The 25,220-nt window shown below is 36.0% G+C and overlaps 1 protein-coding gene across 1 annotated transcript in view; it reads right to left on the reverse strand.

Moving 5' to 3' along the window:
- Positions 1-25,220, reverse strand: part of LOC150108538 (tyrosine-protein phosphatase 69D-like) — a 655,365-nt gene that overhangs the window by 217,545 nt on the left and 412,600 nt on the right. The window contains exon 15 of the mRNA XM_090390483.1: positions 14,686-14,776. Coding sequence (XP_090246609.1) covers positions 14,686-14,776 — 91 coding nt within the window. The remainder of the gene's footprint in view (positions 1-14,685; positions 14,777-25,220) is intronic.

Raw genomic sequence — 25,220 nt, forward strand, 5'->3', positions numbered from 1 at the left:
GGTCATGTTGTAGTAATCTGCTTCTTATTACAACAAGGTGACAGGTGCTTTGGACAAGGGAGATGGATAACAGAGCAGTATACTTAGATTTTATAAAGGCTGTTGATAGATTGCCACATGATAAGTTGATAATTGCACTAGGATGAACTGGATTGGATATTAGATTAGTGCACTGAATTGGAGAATGGCTGTCTGTAAAGTATCACCACATTGTGTATGGGGGAGCAATATCTCAGAAGAGGAAAGTCACTAGTGGTGTGCCTGAAGTGTCCATTTAGGGTTATTGCCTTTTAACCTATATGTTAATGATATTGGGAAAGGTTTGAATGGGGATATTCAGTTGTTACAGATTAGATTATTATTATTATTATTATTATTCAGGCCTCCATGGAGTCAAAAGACTCATCGTGGGAGGTCCTTTCTAAGAAACACAAGTCCATCAAGACTCATCGAGGGAAGTCCGTCCTAGGAAACACAAAGTCTATCATACCACTCCTTAAATGCATTGACCATTCTCGCTCTCACCACTCCATCAGGCAATGCATTCCATGGTTTGGTTCAACCACCCTCCATGCAAAGAAACCACTCCTCACCCTCTTTCTGACAGTTTCCTTTCATAATTTCCAGGGATGGCCCCTTGTCATGACTCCTTCCCGCTGTTCAACCAAGCGAAAGAACTCCCCAGTGTCAACCCTTTGAACAGTTTAAAAGTCTCAATCATATCACCCCTCCTTCTTCTGTCCACCAAACTCTGCAGTTCACATTCCCTCAGCTGATCCTCATAACTAACATTGTACAGTCCCAACACCATCTTTGTTATCTGACTTTTTACCCTTTCCACAGTTAATTAATCCCCTTCAAATCCTGGGGACCAGATCTGAGAACAATAGTCTAAGTGCGGGCTGATCAGAGTCTTATACAACGGAATGATAACCATTTTATCTCTGCAGGTCAGTGTCCTTCTCATTATTGCAGCAATCCTCTACGTTACCTTCACTATCTTTGCAATATGTCCCCTAAATTTCAGGTTTCTATCAATCATCACACCCAGATCTCTTGTCTCTCCTGCTTCCTCCAGTTTAACTTCTATAGAGTATTCAGCGTCCCATCGATGTGTCCCAAACCTCAAGACCTTACATTTTGCTGCATTAAACTGCACCCCCATTCATTTGCCCCTCTATCTAGCTTATTCAAATCTTCTTGCAGGGCTGCAACATCTGCACTATTACTAATAATCCTTCCCAGCTTTGCATCATCTGCAAACAACTGAACATCCCCCTGCAATCCACTGATAATGTCACTGATATAAATTAATATGATTGCCTTTTATAATAAAGTGACACAAGGAGTTGATGAGGGAAAGGCATATTCTGCCATGTTATATTTATTTTATTTTTTTTTTTTTACAAAGGTATTTGACAGGGTATCACATGATAAGCTGATATTTAAGTTGCAGTACATGGTTTTAGATGTCAATGTAGTGAACCGGATTCAGAATTAGCTATCTGATAGGTATCAGAGTATTGTGTATGGGGGAGCAATATCAAGGAGGGGAAAAGGTTACAAGTGACATCTCACAGGACTCAGTATGGGACCTGTATTGTTTATCCTTTATATCAATAACATTGTCAATGGATTGCAGGGGATATTCAGTTGTTTGCAGATGATCCTCATATTATTCTCATATTTGGTACCCAGGATTTGAAGGAGATAAATTAACTGTGGAAAGGGTGCAGAGGCAGATAATAAAGATGGTATCAGGACTGTACAATGTTAGTTATGAAGACAGGTAGAGAGAATGTGTACTGCAGAGTTGAGAGGTAGTTACAAGTTGATAGTGGGGAGGTCTTTTGCTTGGTGAAACAGCGGGAAGGAGCAAGGAGACAAGAGGTCATCCTGGAAGTTACAAAAAGAAGCTATGAGTAAGAGGATAATGAGTGGGTTCTTTGCATGAAGGGTGCTTGAACCGTGGAATGTGTTGCCTGATAGCGTTGTGAGAGCACAACTGGTCAATGAGTTCAAGGAGTGGTATGACAAACTTTGTGTTTACTAGGATGGGCCTCTCATGATGAGTCTTTTGACTCCATGGAGGCCTGAATCATAATAATAATAATAATAATGAATTGCTCAGAAAATATCTCATCTATAACTTCTGCAGTGGTTACCAATCAACCATGTTCATTCACTAATATCATTTTCACATAAATATTCTTTTTTCTATTTACTACATGCTGAAAGAACTCTGTAGGATTTTTCTTGGCATGAATGACCAATTGTGACTCATACTACACTTTTCTCAACAAACAAGTTACTTTCCTAGTTTGTCCTTTAGTTTCAGTTCTTAGTTTTTAGTTTTAGTTCTCATGACTGAATATGACTATTCACTTTTTGCTCTCTCCATAACATCTTCTACTTTCAGATTATTAATTTCTATAGTCATCAATTTTCACCTACTTTATTTAAGTAGTTCTTGATCAGCTCTCAAGAAGCATCCATACTATAGCTATAAGCTGTCTCCTAAGCTTTTTTCATAAATTAAAGATACCAAGAAATTATATACTTGGTTTATTCCATTATCCAAGTGTAAGCAAACAAGGTTTGCACCTGAAGTATCTTTCAGGACTGAAAAGATATTGGAATGGAGGATAATAAAGGATAATGGAATAAACCAAGAATATAATTTCTTGGTGTCTTTAATTTATAATATAACCAAGTGAAAAACTTTAAACAACTATCTATCTCTAATTCAGAGTATTTTAATAATAAGGTGTGACACCTGTTGGCAACTCATATAGGAAAATATGACTTCTGCATTACTTCAACCTTGGTATCTTACCTCTGGGTCTGGCTCCCACTGATGAGACCTCAATAAAGGTCGAAACCTAGGTAGTGACCCTTCCCATAATGCATAGCATTATACATATCCACAAGGAGATGTGCTTTACATTATGGGATACTAAGGCAAGTGATGTGAAGTCATACCACCTTTACCACGAGTTACCCCAGTCCTGAAAGATATTTCAGGTGCAAACTTTGTTTGCTTACACTTGGATAATGGAATAAACCAAGTTTATAATTTCTTGGTATCTTTAATTTATAATATAACGAAACGAAAAACTTTCAACAACTATGCTTTTTTTTCATATATCACTTGACCTCTAGTTGCACGTATACTCATTCCTCACAAAAATCCTTCTGTAGCTGGTTATCACCTCATGATTACACCAACCAGGTGATCACCTCATGATTACTCTAGCCAACTGGAGGAAGATTCGACACTTCATTCACAATCGCATTCTCTGATGTTATGATCAAATCTAAGAATCTCAATACTTATCTTCTCCGAAGAGCATATTGTAGGCTTTTACATACTGCCAACAATAGTCGTCCTTCAAGAACACAAGATATCCATTTTCCTTAATTCCCAATACCATCTCTTTATCTAGTGTATTACCATAATTAAAACTGCCCATAATTATTACCCATTTTGTGTTTATTGTATCTTATGTTAATCTGAAAATAATTACCATTCATAGACTTCTGACTTTTTTTACTGTTTTTAATGCTGGCATTAACAGATTATAATGCAGTGCAAAGCAAAAAAAAGCAAGGTTTTATAAAAGAAGAATGTTACTTTTTGACATCTTTCAAGGAGAATATCACATGTAAACATAGAAGATATGATGGTCTTATTTACTTTGCCTGTAATCAGTAGAAATGTTAATTTGAGCAAAGCATTCTGAAATTGAAAGAAAGATTTGCAGATATGGAAAATACAGCCACAGATTAAAGACCGACCAAACAAACAAGAAAAACAAGTTAAGGAGAAAATTAGGTATGGAAACTCAATAATCAGGGGAGTACGTAATGAAAGTATGACAAAATTGTTTTTCCCAGGAGCAAAAATTCATGATATTAGCCATGCCATCTGGATGCAAAAAGGTAAATTGAAGGAAATGATCGTCTTGGTTGTTACCAATGATTTGAGAGGCAAGAAATATTCTATGAGAGAGATTGTAAAGGAGTTGCTAGAAGAGGTAAAACTGAAGAGCGAGAAGGTGAAGGTTATAAGTCTCCTATCATGCTATGATAGAGGCAAACTCAGATGCAGTCCATTTGTAAAATACAAATGGACTGCATCTGAATTGTTTTGGTGTTAGGTGTCTGGAGAGAGAGATTTGCTCACCGAGCATGCTGATGTGCAAATTTAGGGAAACTTAAGCAATTAGGGTGGAAGCAAGTGAGTTTGTGCATCCATGAAGTGAGTGAGTGAATGTGAGAATGACCAAGTAAGGAATCTAGTCTCTCAAGCAAAAATAATGAATAGATTTGGCAATTCAGAAAGTAAAGGTTTGGGGGGGGGGGAATAAAGGGATGTTACTATTTCTATATACTAATGCCAGAAGCATCAAGAACAAGAGGGAGGAGTTTTTGGCATTGGTTAGTGCAACCTAGCCAAAAGTTATAGGCATTAGTGAGACTTGGCTAACAGCAGATGATGTAGTAACAGGGATTGAATGTGAAGGGTTTAACCTCCCAAACAGCTAGGAGGTCTATAGACGTCCAACTAAATCTGGATATGTTTCAGCCCACCTGTTTAAAGAACCTGGATAAGAAGTTCAATTTGACTGTCATGTCCATTAGAAAGTGTGATAAACCCTCACGCTGAAGAGAACGGTTAATCGGATTATCTCGCGTTTGTAGCTGCCTCTCAGTTGCCTATAACAAGAAACGCACTTCCTTGTTCCATGCTGGTCAACTAGATTTTAGTTATATAGGATACACTAAAAATAGAGAAATTATTTATATTTTTGTTTTCTCTTTTTATTGTGCAATACAATTTTAATGTCTGGACAAAATAAAGATCTTGTATAATTTGTTCACTTAAAAATATTTAAGTGAAAAAAACCTTACCTCATAGAACCAATTTAATTTTTTATTTTTTTGCGCTAATTTTTTTCTAATCACTTACTAGACAAAAGATTTTTCTTTGTTCTCGAAGAAATTAATTCACGATAATTATTTGAAATATTCTTTTAAAAAAAGAAAAGAAAACCGGCTGCCGACGTTCCAGATTATATTATTTTTATTTTTGTACAAAACCATCAAAATCGAATAATACTTCACAGATTTCCTTTAGGACACGCTGGAGCAACTTTGCTTTATAGAGAATAACATGAAATTCTTTAATCATATTACTAAATTTTTTCTTCATGTTGTATAGTAATCTACTGGTCTTTGTACTTCCACTTTCTTGGTTTCCTTGTATAATTGGTCATTACAAAATGAAATTAACAGTTATGATATTAAATTTATATTTTCTGCATAATTCAGATATTTTATTCTCCAATTTTTAAAGTAAGCGATCCATTTGCTTATTTTTATCATTCAAATTATGTATATCAAAATTTCATTTCCTTTCACAATAGAATTGAACTTTATTTCACCTCTGACAGTTTAACCCCCCCACCCCCATTGCATTACTATCACACACCCGAAAACTGTTATGAAACATACGTACAGTTTTTATTTAATTCGTTCTTTTTCTCTAGTAATTGTTCCACACAACTTTAATTCTTCGATACTGAAACTATGTGGTGATTATTATAAATTAGCAAATTATAAATCAGACAATATACATATTATTTATGTATATTGTCTGATATTGAGAGACCCTTTACTGGGGAAAGGTTACTGCATTACAATGGATAATTACTATATGTGTCCTGAACTCGCTGATTTGCTTTTACAGCATTGTACAGATAGTTATGGTACTGTAAATGCAAAAAGGCGAGATATGCCTCCAGATCTGGCTTCAGGAAAGCTATCGAAGGGGAAAATCCGAGCTTATCAGCGAGGGAAAGTCTTTGCACTACGTTGGAAAGACAAAAAAGATGTTTTTCTGCTGTCTTCCCTGCACAATTCATCAACGGAATCCATGGAGAAACATGGTTTGAAGAAAGAAAAACCCATTGCTGTGTGTGCATACAATGACACTATGGATGGAGTCGACAGGTGCGATCAGCAGCTATCATTCTACTCTGTAATGAGGAAACAGCATAAAAAATATTATAAAAAAGTGTTTGGACATGTATTAGATTTTGTTATTTGGAACAGTTTCCTCCTGCACAAGAAAAAATGTTTGTCTACCATAACATATCTAGAATACAGAATAGAAATTGCGAAAGCATTGCTGCATGCACATGCGCCTTCTTCAGCAAGCAGAAAAACAGGAAATCCTGCCAGACATCTGAAGTTGAACGCTGCTAACTCCAACCATTTTCCCGAAAATCTACCACCAACAGCTAATAAAAAAAAACCTGCACGCAAATGTTATGTATGTAATAAAAAAAATATCAGAACAGAAACAAAAATCTGCCCTGAGTGTAAAACTGCTTTGTGTGTTTATCCTTGCTTCAAGTTGTTCCACGCTGTTCAAGAATTTTAAATTCTGAACAGTATAAAATAAAAAATGTTTGTTTTCAAGGCCATGAAAACAGTCCTTTTCAGGACTACAAATATTGATAGAGGGATACCTGAATGAACTGTTTCCTTTTCATCTTGAAGGCGAATTTTTAAGTTCTTTTTATGACACAAAATGATATTTTCGAAGGAATAAAATATAAGCAGAACTGGAACAGTACCTCTGGAACTGGAAAGAGTATTCCAAGTAAAGTATTTCACCAAAACAATAAAAAATAATGAAATAAAATCTACCCTATATATATATAAAATGATAAGCTTTTTTATGTCATGTTTTTCGAAACGTTTTGAAACTCAGGGGCTACCCTAAGTATCGAGTTTTCAAAATTCGAATCATCAGAATTCAGGGGCAGAACCCCCTTTCGAGTTATCACAATTGAAGGAGAACTGGCCTACCAGACCAGAACATGGGGGGGTTTGGCAAAGCCCCCCTTAGTTAATAAATGAAATATATAAATAATAACGGGAACATTTTTACCTTGCCAACACTCAACATTGATGTGATATGGGTTCCAAATTTCTTGTTTCTGAAATATATATATATTACAAAGTTTTGTAATAAAAATTTCTGCTACAATGAAGTTTGACATAATCAACAATATTATTACTACCTTATTTCTGTTTCTCGTGTGGGAGAAAAATGGTAAAATGTCACTCTTATAATTATATGAGATGTTATAATGGCAAAAATAGTAAGAAAAAAGTCATTTGCACTTTCTCTTCAAAACACAAATAAAGAACATTGTAAATTCAGCCAGTGGAATACTACATATAACATGGAGTCTGCATAAGGGAAAAAATGTGGAAATTGGTTACATTATAAACGAATAGAGAAATCATGTCAGAAAAATTATTCACGTAAGATTCTAATCTCAGCAGACATAACATTTTCTTCTAGATTACATATCTAAAGTAACTGAACCTTTGCTACTATTTTACACTAAAATGAATGGGTATGTCCCCCAATTGATTTATGTTTGTAACAGCTGTCTTGCGAACGATTTATGAAATAAATTATCTGAAATATCCGCAGATTGATTAGGTCTATACCCCCCCCCCCCAAAAAAAGAAGATTATGAAACGCATATGCACCTTTTCTTTGAAAATAATTCAAATCCTCTTTATCAAGATAATTGTATGATTTAATTTCTAATTTTTGATAATAAAAGCGAAACTGATCATTATAAATTAAGCAATTATTTTGGCATAAACAATGTATAAGCATGTAAATGAAATGTCAGTATTTCTGTTAGGATATAGGTAATCAACAATCGAAAAGGAAACAAGACATTCTTGACATATTCTGCACTACAGCCTGAGGCACTTTAGTGCGACTTTAGTGTTCTCCCCTTTCTTCTCAATAGCACTGAGAGTAATAAGCCTTCAACTTTTCCTCCAGCTAAGAGGATATTACCAAGTATTTACAAGACACAGATTATTTCAGAAATAGCTTCCAGCAGCAGAAGTAATATTTAGATTTTTTTAAAGAAAAACAAACAAAAATAATACTACTGAACTTTCTTTTGTTTGGTATGCATATAAACAATTTTGCATGGTGAAAATATAGCATATTATTTCTAAAATTTCACATAATTTCAGCAGACAGTAGAACAGCTGGTTTTAGAGTGCAAATAAATAGAACAGAATTAGAAGCTTCATGGTACAATCTGATTGCCGTATATCTTTTGTCAAAATGGTAAAATGAAGTAATTGATTTTGAATGATGTCTAGAAAAGCTTTCAAACCTGTATAAAAATTTAGAGTAGTTATGCAATTCAGTTCCAGGAGAGGATAAGGAGGTGGGGAGGGGGGTGGGTGAAGCATTAGAAAATCTTCAAAATGAGCAAAAATTTTGAATCATTCCGTATATGATATTTTTCACATATTTTCAACATATCTACGAGGATATGCATTAGATATTATCGTAATATACATAATACAAATAAATAAATAAATAAAAGATCAAGGCGAAGAATCACTGCTAAAATATCATTGGATATAAATTTTTGATACCATTTGGAAACCGAGTAATGCAATTTAGCATTTTAACATTTTTTTTTTATTTTGTCTTTATGAATAACAAAAAATCGTTTCTAAAACTGAAATGTGATGATCCGTATAATGCTATTTGGCTAGAAACGAAAGCAAAAGGACATATTTATTTCAATAAATATTTAAAAATATAAATATTTGACATAATATTTTCAAAGCAAACATTTGAAAATTCTGAAATTCGAAAAAAAATTATTCAATTATTATACATAAAGTGATAGAACAATCAGTGCAACTCTTCCAGTGCACTGATTTGTAGAATAAAATACACCAAATTTACTATCACTAAATAGATTCATTGCAAAAGCTGATCAGTGGTCATTTCAGGATTGATTTTTTTTGCATATGTGAAATTCGTTTCAATTTTTGGGAAGAGACACAATAAATCATTTTAGAGGCAAGAAAGGTCAAATAACTTAGGACAGTAAATGAAATTCTAAGCAACACAATAGACATAAAGACACAAAGGTCACTCAGCAACAGTTAATCCACTAATGGCTATAGAATAGTCGTAACGAGATTAACGGCGGAGGAAGGTAATGGCATGATAAAAGGTAGAATGCCGACGAAGTTTTGATCCATGAAAAAAGCTAGGGAGAGCTGACTATATCCACACCAGCCAGTTGGGAGGTTAATACTTTCAGGAAAGACAGAGAAGATAGAATGGGGGGGGGGGAGTACTGCTGATGGTATCAGGTGAATTGCAACCAAAAAAAAAAAGAATAGGAGACAGGCAGGAGGATGGCTGCTCATTTGAAGCATTCTGGTGTGAGATTAAGACCAATAAGACAAAATATACAGTTGGTTGTTGCTATAGGCCATGGGAAGTTCTGCAGATGACCTGGAAGACATGCATCGACAAATTAGTACAATGAGTGCAGGTCGAGTGATTATAATGGGAGATTTCATCTATGAAGATATAGCCCGGAAGGAAGAAAGAGCACATGGCAGAAAAGAAATTGAATTTATACACCTACTGAGAGATAATTACTTAAGACAACATGTGATGGAGGGGACTAGGGAGGGGTGGGAAAATACTGAACCTGGTCATAGGATCAGAAGAGCTATCCATAACCAAGGTGACAACATTGCCCATTGCCTATAATTGGTGAAAGTGACCATGTGGTCTTGACTTGGGAGATTGTAAAACATGAGGAATATTCTATCAAGAAGGAGTATTTGTGGAACTACAAGTAGGTGACTGTGACATGCTTAGGAAAAAGCTTAAATCTGTACCATGGCATAAAACACTGCAGGGTAAGGATGTTAGTAGTGCATGAGGTATAGTTAAGTGTCATCTAGAAGAAGCAGTATTAAATTGTAAACCTAGGGTAAGGAGGGTTAATCGGGTAGGAGTTAAATGAATGAGTAATATCATTAAGCATGAGCTGGAATAAGAAAATGCTGTGGAGGATGTATATAAAGAGAAAAGATGACCAGCAAACTCATGAATGCTACAAGGCTCACGCAGGAAAGGTGACAAGCATGGCAAAGAAGGCAAAATCAGATTATGAGAAGAATTTAGCCAAGCAGGCCAAAGGAAATCCCAAAGAGTTCTTTAGTTATGTTGCAAGTAAGAGAAAGAATGACTGTGGAAGGTTAACCTTAATATGTGACAATGGTCATAAGGAGACAGAAGTGGATAAAATAGCTGAGTTACTGTGTGATCACTTTGCAAGCATATATCTTGCTAGTAAGGTTACTGCTTTAATCTATGTTGGCAGACACTAATGTGGGAAAAGAGGTGGATGAATTGGAGGTTCTTAAGATATTGCAGATATCCTAATATCCTAAGATATTAGGATATCTAATCCTAATATCCTATATCTTAGGATATAAGATATTAGGATAGGATATCGCAGAATCTCAATGTAAATACACCTGTGGGATTAGATGGGATATCAGCTAGGGTTTTGCCAGAATGTGCAAGGGAACTGGCAATGCCTTTGACTAAACTGTTTAATTTAAGTGTCAGCTCTGGTAACGTTCCAAGGGAGTGGGGAAAGAGGGCAAAATTATTCATTTGCATAAAGGAGGTTCTAAGACTACAGTAGCATTTATAGACCAATCAGTATCTCAGGCATGGTGGTAAAAGTACTAGAAAAATGGTAAAAAATAGAATTCAAGGATGGTAGATTAAAATATGATACTGTATGAGGGTCAACATGGCTTTGTGAAAAGGTCAGTCATGTCTTAGTAATTTACTAATTTTATAATAGAGTAACAGCTGAGTTGGATAAAGCAAATGGCTACACTAATTTGTTAGATTTTGCAAAGGCATTTGACAGAATGCCACATGGAACACTGATACACAAATTAGAACAAATGGGATGGATATGACACTTGTTAAGTGGATAAGAGGGTGGCTGCTAGACAGATATCAAAAATTGGTATATGGAGGGGCAGAATCAAGGTGAAAACAGATGACTAGTGATGTGCCACAAGGTTTAGAAATGGGACCGTCACTGTTTAATTTGTACATAAATGATATAGGAAGTAACCAGAAAGGAAATATTCAGTTGTTTGCTGATGATGCAAAATTAGGTAGAGTAATAGTTAATCAAGTAGATGCAGAGAGCTCTGTAGTTTCTAGGACAATTTAAATAGGCTGTTAGTATCACAAAAGTTAATGAGTGCCAGTTTAATGTCGACAAATGTAAAGTTATGCATTTTGGGATAAATAGATTACAAGCCATGTATCACATTGATTGCACTGTACTCCAGGAAATAGATGAAGCTAGAGATTTAGGAATGGTGGTGGACAAAGAGTTAAAAGTTTAGAGGACATATTGCTAAAGTGGCTAAGGTAGCCCATAAGATAATTTGGCTATTGAAGAACAAATTAACAAGTAGAGATAAAGAAGTTGTTATTCCTCTTTATACAGCCTTGATCCGCCCACCTCTGAATTACTGTGCTTAAGTATAGTGACCAAGATGGTGAGTGGCCTGTGGAATGTTCCCTATGAGGATAGATTGAAGGCGTGTGGATTGTAGAAGTTGGTTGATAGGAGAAAAAGAGGGGATATGATAGAAACATATAAGTTGCCTCAAGGATTTTATAGGATAGATGCAGGGGAAATATTTCAGCACTTGGTTAGCGGGACCAGAACAAGGGGTTATCCCTGGCAGATGAATAAAGGTGCGGTCAGTAGGTGTAAGGACTAGATTTTTTGCTTGGAGAGTATTGAATGAGTGGAATGGGTTGTGAGTGCTTTTTCTGTTAACGGAGTCAAGGAAAAGTATGATAGATTCGGTCTCCCATGGTGAGTCATCGCACCATGGAGGTGCCGTATAATAATAATAATAATAATAATAATAGTAAACCTGTTTATTTTTTTCTCTGTAGTTTGCACCAGATGAAAGAAAACCAAAAAAAAAAAAAAGTTGGGGAAATGAATATGATGAATCATTTTTTTGTTTTTCAGATATGCAGAAATGCAGTATATATTTTTGCAAGTGGAATGGAGGTTATGATATAATACTAATATGTTGATATAATTATAAATGAACTATATGAAAGAGCTTGATTAAAAAAAGTCCTAAATAATAGGAGCTAAGCTAATCAATATTTTTAAAAGTCTTTAAAATTATGAGTGAGGATCTTTGTCAAATTACTGCAACCATACTTGTTGATGTTAGGAGAGTGCTTCATAGCTGATGCTGATTCTAAAAATAGTCTCTCAGACCTATTACATCTTCTATGTAGCATTGATGTTTTCCTCCATCTGATCTTATGTGAAAGAGTATCCAGAGCATGGTCTGCAAATCCAGACTTGTCATACAGATGACCATGAATGAGTGATGCTATGTAGAAGTGATTACAAGTCTGAGAGACTATTTTTAGAATTAGCATCAGCTAGGAAGCACTCCCCTAACCTCAACAAGTATGACTGCATTAATTTGCCAAAGATCTGGGAAACCATCCCTTTGAAATAGCCTGACTTCTTCAAATGAACTTATGGTTATTTGGTCCACAAAGGGCACCATGTAAGGACATTAGTTCAGATTCAGTTGCAATTTGAATTGTTTTCCATATTTATTTAGTTCAGTGCTGTGTGCTTATCACAGTTATGATTGGGCTCTGCAAATACTGAGTAGAAAACCAGTGAAATATTAGTAAGTTTAATAAAAGTATTTTTTTCTCTTTTGGTTTTGTTTATACTGCTATTATGAGTTATCAAAGGTACCTAAGCCTTTCCATGCATATTCAAAGAACAGAGATAATTTAGCAATTGTAAAGGGGAAGAGTAACTAGGATGGTATCAAGACTCTGGAATACTGAGTATGAAAACAAGAACAAGTTGTATGAATGCTACACCTGATGAACAGGAGGAAAGGAATGATATGGCTGTGACATATAAGTTGGTGAGTGGAGGATTTATACCACATCAATGTTGACAAGATTTTTACAGAGGAAGATAGGAATAGAATAAGAGGCCATCCCTGGACGTTTTATTAGTAGTTTTCATCATGGATAGTGAAATGCACTGTTGAGAGTATGGTGAGTACAATGAACCATTGTCAACATGGAGGTCTGATGCTAATAATAATAACAATGATACTTTCCATTCAATTTAAGCTCTATTTAGACAATAAGATAACACTGCCTTTGTAAGCATTACCAGTGATAGAAAATTATTACCAGCAATCTCTACCTCAGCTTGGATCTCCACGTGAATTGAAATGTAATGAAAAAAATACCTGTGTGTTTTCATTACAAAATACAACTGGAGAACATTCTTAGCTGCTTGTGCTAAAGGTATAAACACTGAGCAGTAACTATTGTAGAGCTGAATTACTTCTTGCAAGTGACTGCTAATGTTGTGTAAACAATGTGATGTCTACAGTAGAAATTGCTGTTAGGCATTAACCAATAAGAATGTAATATAGAAAGTGATTATTTAAATTTTGAAATAAGGCTTATTATTATATTATTATTACATGGCACCACAATGGCACCCAAGGACTCATCACAGGAGGCCACTCTGCACAGACTATTATACCACTGCTCAACTCGCCATATTCACTATACCATTTACCTCTCACTCCACAGTATTTCTGTTTGTTAACACGTTCGCTGACACGCTACTTCGGCATAGTTTGTTCCCATACGGCAAGCAATTTCACTTCTTCAAGGTCAGTACGGGTAATCTCGTTGCCGGCGGTAAGCGTCATACGAGTATACTCGTAGCTGGCTTGTGGGACTCATATACCAACTACGAGTGTACTCATAATTGGCAGCGAACGTGTTAATTGTGTGTTCTATTGCTGATTTACCAGTTTGGTGGGATTTAAAAAAAAACAAATAGTTTTTCAGTTTACTGAGGTTTAAATTGGTAGCTTAGAATTAAAGGTTATCTCATCCAAAAACTGATACAGAAACTTATTTAAAGGCCGTTCAGTAAGTTTAAAATCAATCACTATAATAATATGCTATCATAGAGACTTGAAAGGAATGTAGAATCTGTAGAATCTTGGATCAAAGAAGTGTATTCTAACATTTAATATTTCATAGATAGCCATTTTGTTTTTCTATTCAAGTACTGATGTAATTCAAAGAGCAAACTTAAGGTTACCCCAGAAATCAAAAACCAACCTGTTTATCTTCTCTTATCACTTAAACAAAATTTTATAAAATAGACCTTATTCAATTTAGTGTAAATCGGAATAAAGCAAAAGATATAATGAATTTAGTCATGTGGAGCAATCATTATAAGATTGCTCCATATGAAGTTTGCATATTTAAGAGTGCATTGAATGAAGGGTGCATTTAATTTGAATTAAATATACCCTTCATTCAACACAAAAGTCCAAAATAATGATCAGAACTATCAGCGCCTTCATATTCATTAAGTGTTATTTATTTATTTTTACTAAAATAATACTAAATATGAAAGTAAAATATGACCTAGTTAGCCCATATATATTCAAAATATGTACACAAATATGATATGTAACTATCAGGATATGTAATCCTAAAATGAAGGAATTTATGGGCTGAATTTCAACTGAAATTCACTGCAGTGATTTTGTACTACAACTTACTGTTTCTTAGATCTCTATTTATTTGCTGTAAGCACATTTGCTGCATTATCTTATAGTTAGCAATTAAAAATAAACTGAAAATCTTGAAATAATGAATTTACATACATGCTTTAATATCTTGATATCGGTTTTTACACAGATTCTCTGGACTGTTTGAAGCATGGGTTGTTCTCTCTCGAAAGGCTTCTGGAAGAGCCTGAAATTTTAATGTTCTGTTACAGGTGTATGATACAATGATATTCAGCAACAGTAATAATGATAATAGATATACATTCATTTCAATCATTTCAGAAACAGTTTTACATGTAACTAGTGAACTTTATAAATCCAAAAATCAATTGAGAGAGGGAGATAGAGAGAGATCTGTTCACTGTATCAATCACCTCATTGCACTTAAGAGGATGAAGAGGGGTGAAAAATCACACTAATGGTATTTTCCCTGAATGCTTATTTTCATATCTACCAAAAAGCTTGCTTGGCATATAAATATCATATAACCATAGCTATTTGAAACTGCTCTTAGGTGCTAGAAGCAAATCCAATAATAAATAATAAAGGACTATGAAAGTTTTGTATATCCTATGAGGTTTCTAGAGTTATTAAAAGTCCCTGTAAATGGATTCTTCACTATTCATTAAATAAGGTACACTCCATGAAAGACTAACAGAGCAAATAGGATGAAGTCATGATTGCAGGATCAGACAAGATTTTTTTATTAATTTATACTTAACAAGAAATTAAATTCTCGTTTAATCCTTAATATAAGTGTAAGCAAACAATATTTGCATATGGAGTATCTTCATGATTGGGCTACTTTTATATAGAACCTGTTGACTTCATGTAAATTGCCTCAGTATCCCATAACATAGCACACTCACATTCTGATATGCATTTTTAAAAAATTTTTATGTGAAACCTATCCATGAAAGGTTGTAAACCTTAGAATCACAGGTGGACTAAGAATTTTTTATAATTTTTGTGTAATTTTTTATTTGTTTCCTTGGTCTGGAAGCCTTGGGTCTACATCCCAAACCAGTGGATTTTTTTCAAGCTGCTTCAGACCTCCAAACATCAGTGTAGTGGTCTAATACTAGGCGATGAAATTCATCTACCACCTAAAGGCAATCACATATATCCATGCCAATGGCAGGAATTGAATTCCCAACCTATTTGTTGGAAAGTGGGTATAGTAACCACGTGGCAAATCAGATCTTAAGAAAAGGATCACTACTCAGACCAGTTTTGACCATTAACTTAACAAGAAATCATATTCTTGTTAAGTCTTTTACACAAGTGTAAAGTAGAATGTTGAAACTCAGGCTAGTTTTGACTTATTACAACAGAAATGATATATTTATTATAACAGAAATGGAAAATATATCAGTTCTGTATTGATTCAACCTCAATATCTTCCTGAATCTAGCTCCCACTAATGAAATCTCAACAACAGCAGAAACTAGTCTGAATAATGACTCTTCCCATAATTCACAGCAAAATATACATGCCCAAAAGGAAGTGTGTGCTGTGCATGATGGAATAATGAACGAATTAATGTGAAGTCAACAGTCTCTATATGCATCGAGCCTAGTCATCGAGATATACTTCACATGCAAACTGTTTGCTTACACTTGAACGACATCAGGTAACATTGAGCCCGGGGGGGGGGTCGAGAGGGGACAATGATAGGTATAGATGCAGTGACATTTTTATGCTCTATACTAATGCCAGGGATAGATGAATTGGTGGCGCTGATAGCATCAACCTGGCCAAAGATTATTGGGATCACTGAGACGTGGTTGACAGAGGATGATATAATAACCGGAATTGAAGTGGCAGGGTACAGCATTTTTCGGCAGGACAGGAAAGGAAAATGTGGTGGTGGAGTACTGCTTATGATAAGTGATGACCTATGTCCTCTAAGAGTGGAGGTTTTGGAAGGCAGTGACACAAATGGTTTTCAAAGCATATGGTGTGAGGTAGAAGTGGCCAAGACAGGATATTTAGTGGGGTGTTGCTATAAACCAGGGAGCACAGAGGGTGGGGACCAGGAGATGTTTAGGCAGTTGAGCCTGGCAAATGCAAGAAGAATGATTGTTATGGGAGTTTTTAACTACAGCACTATAAGCTGGGAAGAGGAAAATGCAAGTAGTAAGAAGAGGATGGAATTTCTGGAATTCTTGAGGGACAAATGTCTTCAGCAGCATGTAATAGAGGGAACAAGAGGTTCAAGAGTTTTGGATTTGGTCATAGCATCAGAAGAACTGATAAAAAGTGAGAAGACATCTCTCCCACTAGTTGGAGAGAGACAGAGAGAGAGTGACCATGTGGTTTTGAGTTGGAAGAAGAAGAGACATGCAGGTGTATCAAAGAAAAGGGAAGGTGTGTAGAATTTTAAGGCTGGTGATTATAATAGTCTTAGGTATAAACTAGGTGCAGTACCATGGAGGGCAGAATTGGAAGGCCAGGATATCATTAGTACTTGGGAAATTGTGAAGGAATATTTGATAGCAGCAATAGTAAGCTGTATTCCACAGACGAAGAAATGGACACAATTTGGTGTAAAGTGGATAAGAAATGATATCAACAGGAACCACTGTTGAAAAAGAGATTATGGAAGAGATTAAAGGTGAGGGTTGGAAGACAGATACACAAAGAATATAAGATACAGGCCAGAAGAGTGACCAGAATGGTGAGGAAGACAAAACTGGAATATGAGAAGAGATTGGCACTAAGATCCAAAGAAAATCCTAGGGAATTTTTTAGCTATGTGGACAATAAGCAGAGAAACGACTGTAGAAGAATGACATTGCAGGATAAAAATGGGAATAGAGTGACTGATGCAGAGGATGTAGTGGAGTTGTTCAATGAGCACTTTATTGGAGTATTTCATCCTGGAGGAGGTTTTAATACTAGAGGGATGGGGCAGATTAACTCTCCTCTTGCACCTTGTTTAGAGGTGCAAGAGGAGAGTGTGTTCCAAATACTGAGTACTCTTGATACCAGTAAAGCTGTTGGACTGGATGGTATTTCACCTTGGGTTTGAGAGAATGTGCTGAAGAACTGACAGCTCCGTTGACCTGGCTTTTCAATAAAAGTCTTTCTGCGGGAAAGGTACCCAGGGAATGGAAGGAAGGTAAGATAGCCGCTGCATAAGGGTTCAGTACTGGGACCTGTATTGTTCAACCTTTATATCAATGATATTGTCAATGGATTGCAACGGGACATTCATTCGTTTGCAGATGATGTGAAGCTCGGAAGGGTTATCAGTAATAGTGCAGATGTTGCAACCCTGCAAGAGGATTTGAATTAACTCGACAGATGAGCAAATGAATGGGGGTTTTGGTTCAATGCAGCAAAATGTAAAGTCTTCAGGTTTGAGATCCATCAATTGGAGGATGCATACTCGATTGGTGCAGCTGTACTGGAGGAGTTAGGGGAGACAAAAGATCTGAGAGTGATAATTGACAGAAAACTGAAATTCAGGGAGCATATTGCAAAGGTGGTGAGGGTAACTCAGAGGATTGCTGCAATACTGAGAAGGACGATGACCTGCAGAGATAAAAGAGTTATCATTCCATTGTATAAGACCCTGATCAGACCACACTTAGATTATTGTTCTCAGATTTGGTCCCCAGGATTTGAAGGGGATAAACTGATTGTGGAAAGGGTACAGAGGCAGATAACAAAGATGGTTTCAGGACTGTACAATATGAGTTATGAGGATCGACTAAGGGAATGTGGACTGCAGTGCTTGGTGAATAGAAGAAGGAGAGGTGATATGATCGAGACTTTTAAACTGTTGAGAGAGAGTGAGAGGGTAGACATTGGAGAGTTCTTTCACTTGGTGGAACGTCAGGAAGGAGCGATGACAAGAGGCCATTCCTGGAAGTTACGAAAGGAGGCTGTGCGCAAGAAGGTGAGGAGTGGTTTCTTTGTGTGGAGGGTGGTTGAACCTTGGAATGAATTGCTTGAGAAAGTGGTTGGAGTGGGAACTGTCAATGAGTTCAAGGAGTGGTATGATAAACTTTGTGTTTCCTAAAAACGACCTCCCACGACAAGTCTTTTGACTCCATGGAGGGCTGGATAATAATAATAATAATTAAACAGGGATACCAAGTACAATTTAGTTTATAACCAAATAACAGAACTTCATACAAGTTTTTTGATTAATTACCTGTGTTTCTTTAAGTATTTATGCATTAGAGTTGTTATTGCTGTTGTAGAAGGTGAGTGCTTTAGTGCCTGTAGTGTTCATTTGTTTGTTTCAGTTTTGTCCTATTGCATACAGTCTCAGCATTGTGTACTCATAGGCATATAAAGCAAGGTGGCAGCTGATTTTTTTTTATGTGATGTGCACTTTGATTTCAGTCCTTTTGTAAAATGTGAAATATGCTATATAGTTGTGGATTTTTAAAGCAGATGAAAGGTGTGTGTGTGTTTGCGTTTTCCTCCCAATAGTAACCCTATCAGGAAGTAATTTATTCCTACATGCTCCATTGCATTACAATGCTTATATTACATGTAGTTTACACATACTGGTTAACATTTCTATAGACTTTTTTCATTAAAGTTGTGGTTTTTAGTGTCATAGTTGCTCTTCTGTCTGAAAAATAATTTTTTGTAAGGTAGAATAAGTTTTTAGGGCATTTTATATCTATTAATTGATTGATTATGGCTGGCCACCACGCAGCATCGAAGGCTCCTTGTACATCGAGTGAGATCAGTAGAAAGTATTTTTTTTGCTGTAGACTGTTTTCTGCGAACTCTATCACCTCCATAATTGCATCTACTGTGCTGGACTGAGGTCTGAATGTGTATTGATTTCTGCTTAATAAGTTTCTTGAGTAGACGTGGTGCATTATTCGGTTTATTAGAAGTTTTTCTAGTACCTTGCCAGTGACGTTTATGAGGCTGATTGGTCTGTATTTGTTAATTTCGTCGGATGTTTCTTTTCCTGGTTTGATTATAGGTATAATTTTTGAGCGTTTCCATATTGAAGGAAACTGTTCTCTTTTTAGGCATTTGTTGTAAACTGTTGTTATGAATTCGAGAAACGCTGTTAAGAATATGTCACTGCTTATTCCATCTTCTCCAGGAGTTTTTCTTGGATCCATTGATCTTAATATTGACTCAATTTCATTAGTTGCAAATGAGTCGTCATCAGGAAAGTCTATATCTGTTTCCATTCTTTGTCTGTAAGTTTTCTGGATTTCTTCATCTGTTGATTCATCATCATCGGGAATAAACTTCTCTATCATAATAGCTGCAGTTTCTGCTAAGATTTTAGTGTAGGTGCTGTCTGTTTTCTTGATAGCCGATAGTATAGATGTTGTCTTGTTCTTGTTTGCTGCTAATTTATATATGCAATTCCAAGGATTCGATACGTTAAAACTGCACAAAATTTTTTCCATGATTCTGTTTTTGTGTTTGTAATTTTGGACTGATAGCTGTGTTTGGCTTTATAGTAGTTCTGTCTTCTGCTCTCTCTCTCTCTCTTAAATCTTGGTTATTGTATGTTCTTTGGTATAGTCATCTGAGTACGTTGACACGTTTTCTTAGGACTGTTAGTTCATCGTTCCACCATGGTACTGATTTTCTTCCATCGATGTTTAGCTTCTTCACTGTTCTGAGCGTTTGATCATTGGATTTTTTCAGACCTGATGAAAGTGCAGAAGCAAGAAAGTCTATATCGGTTTGTTTTGATGCCCAGATGGTTAGGTTTTTATCTAAGCTGAGCTGTTTTTCGCTGTTTGCATTAAAATGATGTTCTGAGATTAAGCATGAAAATTCTCTTTTTAATGCTTTTATAAATTTCGCTAGGTTGGTTTTATTTGTGAAGTATTTGATGTTAATGCGGTGGTTTTTATTGTCTATTCCATTTAAATTTTTGTTACTGATGATGAAACTTATTATGCGATGGTCAGAACAGCTTTCCTCTTCTTCGTATTTCCATTCAGAGACGCAGGGTAAAATAGCGTTCGCCATCGTTAGATCGATGAAGCTGCTTCCTCTGCTATTTTCGAATGATGGAGTGTTACAGTCATCGTTTAGTATGTGTAGGGAATTTGATGTTATGAACTCTTCCAAATTTTTCCCTCTATTGCTTGTGTTTTCATTAAACCATAATACCAAATGGGCGTTGCTATCTATTCCAAGTATTAGGCCGTGGTTGGTAAACTCCGCGATGTTGCTCATTTTTTCTAAGTCGTGTTTTATGTCTGTGTGATAGTCGAGATACATACTCGCAGCAAAAGTTTTAATTCCTCTGTACGTAATTTCAATAAGTACCGAGTCCTCGTTGCTGTGCTGGGTAATTAATATTGCCTCGATTTCAGGGTTTACTCAGTCTGTGTGTGTGTGTGAGAGAGACTTAAAATGCAGAGTTGATAGCAATAAATAGCAATAATGTATCTTTGACTAAAAGCAAGAGTGGTAGAACATAACAAGAACAAGTGTTTTTCTGATAATTATGAAAGAGAAGCAAGTGATGAGTAATGAAAGTATGAAAAAGTAGGCCAGAATACATTGATATTAGAGTGAATAATGTAAGTGTGGAGAGAAAAAAAGTGGAGCAGAGTGAATAAGGTAGAAGAGCAGTGAAGTGACAGAGTAAAGATCAGAGGGCTACACGGTGTGTAGTGTTTTCAGAGAGTTCCCGAAAGCTAAGTATAATTTTGAGTGAAAATTAGAATATAGGTTTAAATCATAACGTAATATTGTCTAATTTTGGTAGCTTGTTGTGTCTGTGTGATTTTGGTGTGAATTCCGTTTTATTTAATTTAGTATTTTAACGATAGGTTTCATAGAATAGCACATGGTGCAATGCGACGTAAGATAATGGCGTCTAAAAATACGACGGCTTTGTTCAAAAACTGTAATGTGAGGGAGTTTGTCGAATGTGATGTGTGTGGGATGTATGCATTCCCGAATGAGGCTGGAGTTTGGATTGAAAGTGATAGTGGTGGGAGAATGTGCAGAAAGTGTAAGCAAAGTGAGGAGTTGAAGTATGTTTCAGGTTGTGAGATAGTTATGGTTGAAGAAAGCCAGAATGTAAGTGAAAATAGTGGCTTGATAGGGAATTGCAATGTACAAGATGGCAATGAGAGCGGTATTCAAAGAAAGAGTGAAAGCAACTATACAGAGAGAGAATATGGTTTAAATGATGAAAAAAATGAGGAATTATTTGTAGGGAGTGAGATTGCTAGGTTGCACACAATGATACAAAATGTGCAGTGGCAATTTGAGCACCTGCAAAACTCTTTCCAGAGTGATTCGGCTACGTAGATAAATAAGTGTTTGAAAGGAAAAATAAGCGTAAGAGTGGGAGAGTCTCTGAAATGAAGGAAAGAGTGTTGTATGGTGACTCATTATTAAGAGGAGTGAGAGATGGGCGTTTAACTAAATTGTACCTACTGGGTGCGAAATTTAAGGATGTAAGTGAGAGCGCAAAAACAGAGGGTAAAAGTTTCATGCCAAGAATAGCGATCAGAACGTTACCCACCTTTGCAACGAGTTGCCCATGTTTGTACTACATTCTAGGACTACTTGCATTAGCTCACGCTAGTATTCACCGATACTTTTATAGTTTTTTATACTATACTATATTTGGCATGAAACTCTCTGATTCCAATTTTTGAGCTTCTTATTCGGTTTTAAAACAATGTGGGATCTAATATCCCCTTAATTTAAATAATGTTTATATCGCCAAAATGAAGCCTGTTGGCTCTTTATATTTAAGTAACTTAATGGGTGCACCTTTCGGACAACTCGTATAGCAGAGTATATAAGTTCTTTTCGCTATACCCTTTAGTATTAATTTGGTCTAGCTACTCACTGATGAAGCCTCAAAAAAGGCTGAAACCAGTCTGGGTAGTGACCTCCCACCATAATGTAATAACAGCATACATTTCCTAGGAAATGTTTTTTTACATTATGGAAAATACCAAGAATAGCGATCAGAACTTTACCCACCTTTGCAAGAGTTGCCCGTGTTTGTAATACGTTCTAGGACTACTTGCATTAGATCACGCTAGTATTCGCCGATACTTTTATAGTTTTTTATACTATATTCGCCATTAAACTCTCTGATTACAATCTTTGAGTTTCTTATTTGGTTTTAAAACAATGTGGGATCTAATATCCCCTTAATTTAAATATGTGTCCTTGAATTTATTAATCACTGTTGTTAGTTTATGAGTCCCAAACAATGGCACCTGATGATGTTTCTAGAATCAAAGCTGCATTCTCCTGCTAATTTGCTTGTGTCATCTTTTAATGATTTGCCACTTTTTATCAGTTTCCAAGTTTTTGGCCTTGATCGAGTCATGTGCCATTGATGTGATTAGGTCTTAGAGTTCATTGAGAGGCAAGGGTGCACTCGTTGCAGTGATTGTGAAGTAGTTTAAGCTTAGCTTAGCATTTGAATTTTGGAAGAGAAAGTTTTGTTCATAGTGTTAAGGTGCTGTTTGAGACTTTTGACTCATTTACCTAAGTTCAGAAGCTGTTTTACAGAAGGGAGACACAGCAAACAGAAGAAGGGCTGTTGAAGTCAATAAATAGTTTGTGTACTGATTTACCTATTTTTGTGCAAAAAGCATGTATATTATTATGCAATTTCTGTAAGCCAGTGGCAACAGAAACTACATAATATACCATTTTTCTTATCGGTAACATCCTACAGCTGTGGCACTTCATATGCCAGCCTGGTTGGTCGAGTGGTAAGCGTATCCACTCTCCAGCTAAAAGGCTTTGGGTTCGAATCCTGCCATGGGCATGGATGTTCGTTATTGTCTGTGAAATTACTAGAGGTGGTGGTGGTTGGTAGTAGATGGAGTTGGTGTAGTTGTGGTTCATTATAGTTGGTGGATTGAGTGGTGGAGATGGAGAGCTGTAGAGTAAGAGCCCTTCCTTGATGAGTCCTATGACTTCCTGGAGGTGTCACGTAATAATAATAATAATATTATCATTGAATTTATCTGTGACTGATGGTGCTGCACTCGCAAGACACAAAGTGTCTTTCTTTCCAGTACAGTGTGTCGGGTTGTTGATAAGGTGTTACAGAAGTTAGTGAGAACTAGGATTCAGAAGTGAATTGATAACATGATAATCATCATAAAGTGTTCTTTATGATGTTCTTTAGGATATATGCATCTCCTTGATAAAGGAGATGCATATATGGTAGTGTTACCTGGATTTTTCAATGGCCTTTGACAGACTGCCACATGACAAGCTAGTCACTAAACTGAAACAGATGGGATTACATAACAGCTCACTATTTGAACTGTCAGACAGACATCAACAGCTTGTATACGAAGGAGTGGTATCCGAAAAAAAAAAAAAAAAAAAAAAAGGTTACTTTCTTCTATGCATTATTTCTCCATCAGGTAAACATGCTGCTCCCTCCACAATGAAGAAGTGCACCAAAGAACTAAAGCTTCTTCTTACAACCTTTCAGAAGAATGTTTAAAAGCAAATACTACTATACTATTAGATGGATAGGAGGGTGGCTGATGGAGAGATACCAGAGAGTAGAGTCCAAAAGAAGGCCTGTGACTAGTGGTGTGCTGCAGGGTTCTGTTCTTGGACCACTGCTGTTTAATTTATTCATTAACGATATAGGGAAGGATCTGAGAGGAACGGTTCATTTGTTCGCTGATGATGCTAAGTTGGGTAGGGCAATAGTGAATGCAGAAGATGCCAAAATTTTGTAGGATGATTTGGATAGATTGGAGGTATGGGCTAAGGAGAATGGATATCAAAATAATGTGGCAAAATGTAAGGTTATGCATTTTGGGGTGAAAACATTAGCATCAGTATATCACATTGGTGGAACTGTACTCCAGGATATTGATGAGACCAGGAACTTGAGAGTGTTGGTAGATAGGGAGTTGAAGTTTAGGGGGCACATCGCAAAAGTGGCTAAATTAGCTCATCAAATCACTTGGATGCTGAAGAATACTTTGACAAGCAGAGACAAGCAAGTTATTGTTCCTCTGTATCGAGCCTTGATAAGACCTCATTTTGATTACTCTGTCCAGATCGGGTCACCTATATGAAAGCAGGTCTATGGAATGAACCTTATGAAAACAGGTTGAAGATTTGTGGGTTGCAGAAATTGGTTGATAGTCGGAAAAGGGGAGATATGATTGAGACATTCAAATTGCTGAAGGGTTTCTATAGGATTAATTCAGAGGATATTTTTGAGAACAGGACTGGTGGTGGGTGGACATCCATGGAAGCTGGGCAAGAGTGTGGTTAGTAAGGGTGTTAGAGCTGAGTTTTTTTAGTTTTAGAGTGGTGAATGAGTGGAATAAGCTGCCAGAGTCTGTTGTGGGCACTATGACAGTGAATGAGTTCAAGGCAAAGTATAACAGACACTGTGTGAATGTCAAATAGTTGTGATGGACATGATGTTTAGGGCCTCCCTCGATGAGTCTAAGGACTCTTTGGAGTCGCCCGTAATAATAATAATAATATAATATTCTAAGCTACATTAAGTCTAATACTAATTAATCTAATTACTAATAATTGCCTAACTACTTTTAAATAATAACAATTAGTATTTATTAGGTTTTAAATAAAACCTAATAAATACTAATTGCCTAACTACTTTTGGTGAAAAAATAATAATAATCATAAAT

This window comes from Typopeltis vanoorti, chromosome 3 (genome assembly GCF_054136105.1).
Source record: "Typopeltis vanoorti isolate ZY-2024b chromosome 3, IOZ_Tvanoo_1.0, whole genome shotgun sequence".
Lineage (NCBI taxonomy): Eukaryota > Metazoa > Arthropoda > Arachnida > Uropygi > Thelyphonidae > Typopeltis > Typopeltis vanoorti.